The 9,046-nt window shown below is 42.3% G+C and overlaps 1 protein-coding gene across 1 annotated transcript; it reads right to left on the bottom strand.

The window, feature by feature from the left end:
- Positions 1-317: 317 nt before the first annotated feature.
- Positions 318-8,372, bottom strand: LOC139530042 (ribonuclease inhibitor-like). The gene is made up of 6 exons (XM_071329846.1): positions 8,353-8,372; positions 7,664-7,858; positions 6,465-6,638; positions 2,639-2,812; positions 2,111-2,157; positions 318-1,629 (listed from the first exon to the last, which is right to left on the bottom strand). The coding sequence occupies exons 1-6, from the start codon at positions 8,370-8,372 to the stop codon at positions 1,103-1,105; spliced, it is 1,137 nt and encodes a 378-aa protein (XP_071185947.1). The 3' UTR covers positions 318-1,102.
- Positions 8,373-9,046: the final 674 nt, after the last annotated feature.

Below are 9,046 nucleotides of genomic sequence, written 5' to 3'. Positions count from 1 at the left end.
AGAGAGCGAGCAGAGAGCAGGCTGAGAAAGCAAAGAGAGAGTGAGAGCAGAGAGTGAGAGAGCAGCGAGAGAGCAGAGAGCAAAGAGTGAGAGCAGAGAGAGCAGAGAGAGAGAGAGCAGAGAGTAGAGAGAGAGAGCAGAGAGAGCAGAGAGAGAGCAGAGAGAGAGAGAGAGCTGAGAGAGAGCAGAGAAAAGAGAGAGCAGCAGAGCAGAGAGAGAGAGAGCAGCGAACAGAGAGAGAGCAGAGAGCAGGCTGAGAGAGCAAGCTGAGAGAGCAGAGAGAGAAGAGCGAGAGAGCAAAGTTTTCACAATTAACATGCTTTTCTTGTTTCAACTATGTTTTATTATGAAAAGTACAATATATCCTTGTATACTTGTACAACTATGGAGCGTATGTCCATATATAATTATACAATTTGTTATTCAACATAAAGACAACAAATTGATCACATTGGTATTTTAACGGTGTTATTGTCACAATTATAGGAAGACACGCATGTGTGTGTGTGTGTGTGTGTGTGTGTCCAGTGTGTGTGTGTGTTTGTCCAGTATGTGTGTGTGTCCAGTGTGTGTGTGTGTGTCCTGTGTGTGTGTCCAGTGTGTGTGTGTGTGTGTGTGTGTGTGTGTGTGTGTGTGTGTCCAGTGTGTGTGTGTGTGTGTGTGTCCAGCGTGTGTGTGTGTGTCCAGTGTGTGTGTGTGTGTGTCCAGTGTGTGTGTGTGTGTGTGTGTGTGTGTGTGTGTGTGTGTGTGTCCAGTGTGTGTGTGTGTGTGTGTGTGTACAGTGTGTGTGTGTGTGTGTGTGTGTGTGTGTCTGTGTCCAGTGTGTGTGTGTCCAGTGTGTGTGTGTCCAGCGTGTGTGTGTGTCCAGTGTGTGTGTGTGTCCAGTGTGTGTGTGTGTGTGTCCATGTGTGTGTGTGTGTGTGTGTGTCCAGTGTGTGTGTGTGTGTGTGTGTGTACAGTGTGTGTGTGTGTGTGTGTGTGTGTGTGTCTGTGTCCAGTGTGTGTGTGTCCAGTGTGTGTGTGTCCAGTGTGTGTGTGTGTCCAGTGTGTGTGTGTGTCCAGTGTGTGTGTGTGTCCAGTGTGTGTGTGTGTCCAGCGTGTATCACACGGACACTGAGTCGCCATCATACCAAATATGAAACCCTGGATAGAGGGGCTCAGTGAATGTGGAGGTGAATGTGATCAGGTGGGTCAGTGTGTCAGAGGAGGCTCTATAGAAGGACAGCGTGCCGGCTGGCCAGTCCAGATACACTCCTACTCTGTGGGAGCTGGAGGGGAGGACGTCTATGGTAGTTGGATTATTATTGTGCCAGGCAGTGTAACTGTTGTCAGAGCAGTTCAGACTCCAGGACTTGTCATTGTATCCAATCCAACAGTCATTAACCCCTCCTCTCCTGTTGATTCCGTTATATGTCACTCCTATATCAACCCATCTCCCACTCCACTCTACCTCCCAGTAACAGCGCCCAGTCAGACCTTCTCTACACAGCACCTGTTCACAGGCCTCAAATCTCTCTGGGTGATCAGGATACGGCTGCTCCTCTGTCCTACATGTCACCTTTCTGTTCTCCTCAGACAGAGAGAGGAGTCTGTTTACTGTGTTTAGGTCCAGTGTGAGATCACAGACATCTGATGGATGAAACCAGACACAATATTAGAAATCATCATCATTCACATTAGAATGTTAACTCACTTTTCACTAATTCATTTAATGTAGATGTTTCTAGGTATCAAAAGGAGAAGTTAAGGTAACTTGAGACTTGTTGAATGATCATATGTTATACTGTATGGTAATATAAAACACACTTATTCCCATTAATTACACACACACACACACACACACACACACACACACACACACACACACACACACACACACACACACACACACACACACACACACACACACACACACACACACACACACACACACACACACACATTGTCAAAGCAACTCTTTGTAAACGTTGGTGTCCCTGATTTCTGCTTCTGTAGAACTACAGCAGATATTTAATATGACCAAGTAAGTAATGATGGTGGTCTTTGACTTTGTCTTAACTTGAATTAAGACTTATTCTTAGTCATTTTCTTCAAAGCAGTCAACACTCACATTTTCTAAGTCCAGGTTTCATTGTGTTCTCTCCACCATGTTCCACACTGTAGCGGTAAGCAGAAGAACAGACAGTCATTGAGGGATACACCTGAACTCACACACACACACTACACACACACACACACACACACACACACACTGGACACACACACTGGACACACACACAGGACACACACACAGGACACACACACACACCCTCTACCCAGGGTTTGGGGTTTGGGATGATGGCGACTCAGTGTCCCTTTGTCAGTGATACACACACTCGACTCGACTGTCCAGTGTGTGTGTGTGCGTGTGTGTCTGTGTTTGTGTGTGCATCCAGTTGTGTGTGTGTGTCCAGTGTGTGTGTGTGTGTCCATTGTGTGTGCGCGGTGTGTTTCCACACACACACAATGGACACACACACACACACACACACACAGTCAGCATATAACTTTGTCCAAGTGGTGGTCAGAATGTTTGTCTTAACCAGCCTGATAAGTCAAACATGTCTGATATGAACATGGACATAAACCCTCTACATACTTGAGTTTCTCCAGTCTGCAGTGTGGATCCTCCAGTCCAGCAGAGAGCAGTCTGACTCCTGAGTCTCCTGGGTGATTGTAGCTCAGGTCCAGCTCTCTCAGGTGTGAGGGGTTTGACCTCAGAGCTGAGACCAGAGAAGCACAGCCTTCCTCTGTGACTAGACAGCCTGACAGCCTGCAAAGAGTCAAATCATATTAAAATCACACTGCTATTCTTTGGTGGTGAAAATAGTGGCAGTATATTTTTCTCCATATTCATGTCACACCCTGATCTGTTTCACCTGTCTTGTGATTGTCTCCACCCCCTCCAGGTGTCGCTTATTTCCCTGGTGTATATATCCCTGTTTTTCCCTGGTGTATATATCCCTGTGTTTCCCTGGTGTATATATCCCTGTGTTTCCCTGGTGTATATATCCCTGTGTATCCCTGGTGTATATATCCCTGTGTTTCCCTGGTGTATATATCCCTGTGATTCCCTGGTGTATATATCCCTGTGGTTCCCTGGTGTATATATCCCTGTGTTTCTCTGGTGTATATATCCCTGTGTTTCCCTGGTGTATATATCCCTGTGTTTCCCTGGTGTATATATCCCTGTGTTTCCCTGGTGTATATATCCCTGTGTTTCCCTGGTGTATATATCCCCGTGTTTCCCTGGTGTATATATCCCTGTGTTTCCCTGGTGTATATATCCCCGTGTTTCCCTGGTGTATATATCCCTGTGTTTCCCTGGTGTATATATCCCTGTGTTTCCCTGGTGTATATATCCCTGTGTTTCCCTGGTGTATATATCCCTGGTGTATATATCCCTGTGTTTCCCTGGTGTATATATCCCTGTGTTTCCCTGGTGTATATATCCCTGTGTTTCCCTGGTGTATATATCCCTGTGTTTCCCTGGTGTATATATCCCTGTGTTTCCCTGGTGTATATAACCCTGTGTTTCCCTGGTGTATATATCCCTGTGTTTCCCTGGTGTATATATCCCTGGTGTATATATCCCTGTGTTTCCCTGGTGTATATATCCCTGTGTTTCCCTGGTGTATATATCCCTGGTGTATATATCCCTGTGTTTCCCTGGTGTATATATCCCTGTGTTTCCCTGGTGTATATATCCCTGTGTTTCCCTGGTGTATATATCCCTGTGTTTCCCTGGTGTATATATCCCTGTGTTTCCCTGGTGTATATATCCCTGTGTTTCCCTGGTGTATATATCCCTGTGTTTCCCTGGTGTATATATCCCTGTGTTTCCCTGGTGTATATATCCCTGTGTTTCCCTGGTGTATATATCCCTGTGTTTCCCTGGTGTATATATCCCTGTGTTTTCCTGGTGTATATATCCATGTGTTTCCCTGGTGTATATATCCCCGTGTTTCCCTGGTGTATATATCCCTGTGTTTCCCTGGTGTATATATCCCTGTGTTTCCCTGGTGTATATATCCCTGTGTTTCCCTGGTGTATATATCCCTGTGTTTCCCTGGTGTATATATCCCTGTGTTTCCCTGGTGTACATATCCCTGTCCTGTCCTGACCTCTAGCCTACCTGACCATTCTGCCTGTCCTGACCTCTAGCCTGCCTGACCATTCTGCCTGTCCTGACCTCTAGCCTGCCTGACCATTCTGCCTGTCCTGACCTCTAGCCTGCCTGACCATTCTGCCTGTCCTGACCTCTAGCCTGCCTGACCATTCTGCCTGTCCTGACCTCTAGCCTGCCTGCCACACTGTACCTCCTGGACTCTGATCTGGTTATGACCTTTGGCCTGTCCACGACCATTCTCTTGCCTTCCCCTTTTAGTATATTAATAAATATCAAAGACTCTAACCATCTGCCTCCCGTGTCATCTGGGTCTCGCCTTGTGCCTTAAACCACACTGCTATTCTTTGAGGGTATCACCTTTTATTTGAGGGTATTTTAATACATGTCTGTTTCACCATTTAGAAAAATAAAGCACTTAATGTATCTCATCACCCTATTTGAAGAAGTCCTAAGTATTCTGACCAAATCACTTATAGTGTATTAAAGTAGTCAAAAGTTTAGTATTTGGTCCCATATCATTGAACACAATGACTGCATCAAGCATGTGACTGCAATGATTGAGAAAGATCATGAATGAATCATGAATAATAATGAGTGAGACCCCATTACCAATAACAGAGACAACAACAAAACATGCTAACCTCTCACCATTACCAATAACAGAGAATACAACAAAACATGCTAACCTCTCACCTTTACCAATAACAGAGGCTACAACAAAACATACTAACCTCTCACCATTACCAATAACAGAGGCTACAACAAAACATGCTAACCTCTCACCATTACCAATAACAGAGGCTACAACAAAACATGCTAACCTCTCACCATTACCAATAACAGAGGCTACAACAAAACATGCTAACCTCTCACCATTACCAACAACAGAGGCTACAACACAACATGCTAACCTCTCACCATTACCAATAACAGAGGCTACAACAAAACATGCTAACCTCTCACCATTACCAATAACAGAGGCTACAACAAAACATGCTAACCTCTTACCATTACCAATAACAGAGACTACAACAAAACCTGCTAACCTCTCACCATTACCAATAACAGAGGCTACAACAAAACATGCTAACCTCTCACCATTACCAATAACAGAGACTACAACAAAACATGCTAACCTCTCACCATTACCAATAACAGAGGCTACAACAAAACATACTAACCTCTCACCATTACCAATAACAGAGGCTACAACAAAACATGCTAACCTCTCACAATTACCAATAACAGAGGCTACAACAAAACATGCTAACCTCTCACCATTACCAATAACAGAGGCTACAACAAAACATGCTAACCTCTCACCATTACCAATAACAGAGACTACAACAAAACATGCTAACATCTCACCATTACCAATAACAGAGGCTACAACAAAACATACTAACCTCTCACCATTACCAATAACAGAGGCTACAACAAAACATGCTAACCTCTCACAATTACCAATAACAGAGACTACAACAAAACATGCTAACCTCTCACCATTACCAATAACAGAGGCTACAACAAAACATGCTAACCTCTCACCATTACCAATAACAGAGACTACAACAAAACATGTTAACCTCTCACCATTACCAATAACAGAGACTACAACAAAACATGCTAACCTCTCACCATTACCAATAACAGAGGCTACAACAAAACATGCTAACCTCTCACCTTTACCAATAACAGAGGCTACAACAAAACATGCTAACCTCTCACCATTACCAATAACAGAGACTACAACAAAACATGCTAACCTCTCACCATTACCAATAACAGAGACTACAACAAAACATGCTAACCTCTCACCTTTACCAATAACAGAGGCTACAACAAAACATGCTAACCTCTCACCATTACCAATAACAGAGACTACAACAAAACATGCCAACCTCTCACCATTACCAATAACAGAGGCTACAACAAAACATGCTAACCTCTCACCATTACCAATAACAGAGACTACAACAAAACATGCTAACCTCTCACCATTACCAATAACAGAGGCTACAACAAAACATGCTAACCTCTCACCATTACCAATAACAGAGACTACAACAAAACATGCTAACATCTCACCATTAACCTCAAATAAAAGGTGACATTCTGTACTGTCTCCTAATAAGATACATTTTATCTCAAATCCAAAATGCTGGAGCATAGCACCAAATGTAAAACTGTAAGCTTCACTGTCCAAACACATATGGTGTGGACTATGTGTGTCTGGTAAACACATGTGGATCTGGTGAACAGTTATCACTTGTTGACCAACTACAGGAATACTGACCTCAGAGTCTCCAGTTTACAGTGGGGATTCCCCAGTACAGCAGAGAGCAGCCTCACTCCTGAATCCTTCAGGTCATTGTTACTCAGATCCAGCTCTCTCAGGTGTGAGGGGTTTGACCTCAGAGCTGAGACCAGAGAAGCACAGCCTTCCTCTGTGACTAGACAGCCTGACAGCCTGACAAAGAGTCAAATCATATTAAAATCACACTGTTATTCTTTGGTGGTGAAAATAGTGGAAGCATAACGTTTTAACATATTCAGATACATCAGTGTCCTGAAACCTGCCATATCTATTCATAAATTGATGTTTCATTTTTAGAAATTACAATTATCAAAGTATTACTTGTAGAGAGAAACATGTATAGTACAAATATTTGAGTAGACTGACCAGACCAGTTTAAAAAGCAGTATCAGTCAAAAGACAGACAGTGAGGTATCAGATTTAGATTGTATTGAGTATACAGTCCACACCATATCTATTTTGACAGTGAAGCTAACATTTTAAATGTGGCTCAATACTTTAACATTTTGGATTTCAGATCAAATGTTTCATATGAGGTGACAGTATATAATGTCACCTTTTATTTGAGGGTATTTTAATACATATCTGTTTCACCATTTAGAAATGAAAGCACTTTATGTATCTAGTCCCCCTATTTGAATATATACATATCTATTTTGACAGTGAAGCTAAGTGAGAGAGACAAACATGCTAACCTCTCACCATTACCAATAACAGAGGCTACAACAAAACATGCTAATCTCTCACCATTACCAATAACAGAGGCTACAACAAAACATGCTAACCTCTCACCATTACCAATAACAGACTACAACAAAACATGCTAACCTCTCACCATTACCAATAACAGAGGCTACAACAAAACATGCTAACCTCTCACCATTACCAATAACAGAGGCTACAACAAAACATGCTAACCTCTCACCATTACCAATAACAGAGGATACAACAAAACATACTAACCTCTCACCATTAACCTCAAATAAAAGGTGACATTCTGTACTGTCACCTAATATGAAACATTATATCTCAAATCCAAAATGCTGGAGCATAACACCACATTTAAAACTGTAAGCTTCACTGTCCAAACACATATGGTGTGGACTATGTGTGCCTGGTAAACACATGTGGATCTGGTGAACAGTTATCACTTGTTGACCAACTACAGGAATACTGACCTCAGAGTCTCCAGTTTACAGTGGGGATTCCCCAGTCCAGCAGAGAGCAGCTTCACTCCTGAATCCTTCAGGTCATTGTTACTCAGATCCAGCTCTCTCAGGTGTGAGGGGTTTGACCTCAGAGCTGAGACCAGAGAAGCACAGCCTTCCTCTGTGACTAGACAGCCTGACAGCCTGACAAAGAGATAATCATGACTTCAAACACACTGTTAATTTAACACCAGTTGTGTAGAAGGACAATGGCAGATGCATTTGGTTTATTCTCTCAAACAACATATAGATTCATATTCCCTCTCCAAGAATTGAATGGTCATAATGTTATACTAATGTGAAAATCAATGCATTTATTCAATATTTTATTCAATATAATGATTAATGAACCCTTTTGTAAGTGTGATTGATATGTGATAATGAACATAGAATATCGAGTTCATTAACTATGACAACCCTAGCTTCCTGTGGTGAAACTACTGCTCTGCAAGGTATTGGGCAACAGCTTTTGTCCTGTGTGTGTGTGTCCGTCCAGTGTGTGTGTGTTTGTATGTCCAGCGTGTGTGTGTGTCTATTGTGTGTGTCCAGTCTGTGTTTGAGAGGTGTGACCAACACTGGACACACTGGACACACACATACAGGACACACACAGTAACATATAACTTTGTCCAAGTGTTGGTCAGAATGTTTGTCTTAACTAGCCTGATAAGTCAAACATGTCTGATATGAACATTGACATAAACCCTCTACATACTTGAGTTTCTCCAGTCTGCAGTGTGGATCCTCCAGTCCAGCAGAGAGCAGTCTGACTCCTGAGTCTCCTGGGTGATTGTAGCTCAGGTCCAGCTCTCTCAGGTGTGAGGGGTTTGACCTCAGAGCTGAGACCAGAGAAGCACAGCCTTCCTCTGTGACTAGACAGCCTGACAGCCTGCAAAGAGTCAAATCATATTAAAATCACACTGATATTCTTTGGTGGTGAAAATAGTGGCAGTATATTTTTTCAACATATTCAGATATATCAGTGTCCTGAAACCTGCCATATCTATTCATAAATTAATGTATCATTATTAGAAATGACAAATTATCAAAGTATTGACTGCAGAGAGAAAAATGTATAGTACAAATATTTGAGTAGACTGACCAGACCAGTTTAAAAAGCAGTATCAGTCAAAAGACAGACAGTGAGGTATCAGATTTAGATTGTATTGAGTATACAGTCCACACCATATCTATTTTGACAGTGAAGCTAACATTTTAAATGTGGCTCTATACTCCAACATTTTGGATTTCAGATCAAATGTTTCATATGAGGTGACAGTATATAATGTCACCTTTTATTTGAGGGTATTTTAATACATATCTGTTTCACCATTTAGAAATGAAAGCACTTTA

The sequence above is a fragment of the Salvelinus alpinus genome, chromosome 1 (genome assembly GCF_045679555.1).
Source record: "Salvelinus alpinus chromosome 1, SLU_Salpinus.1, whole genome shotgun sequence".
Taxonomy (NCBI): domain Eukaryota; kingdom Metazoa; phylum Chordata; class Actinopteri; order Salmoniformes; family Salmonidae; genus Salvelinus; species Salvelinus alpinus.
Note: the sequence above shows the minus strand (reverse complement) of the source record. Positions and strands in the feature narration are given on the sequence as shown.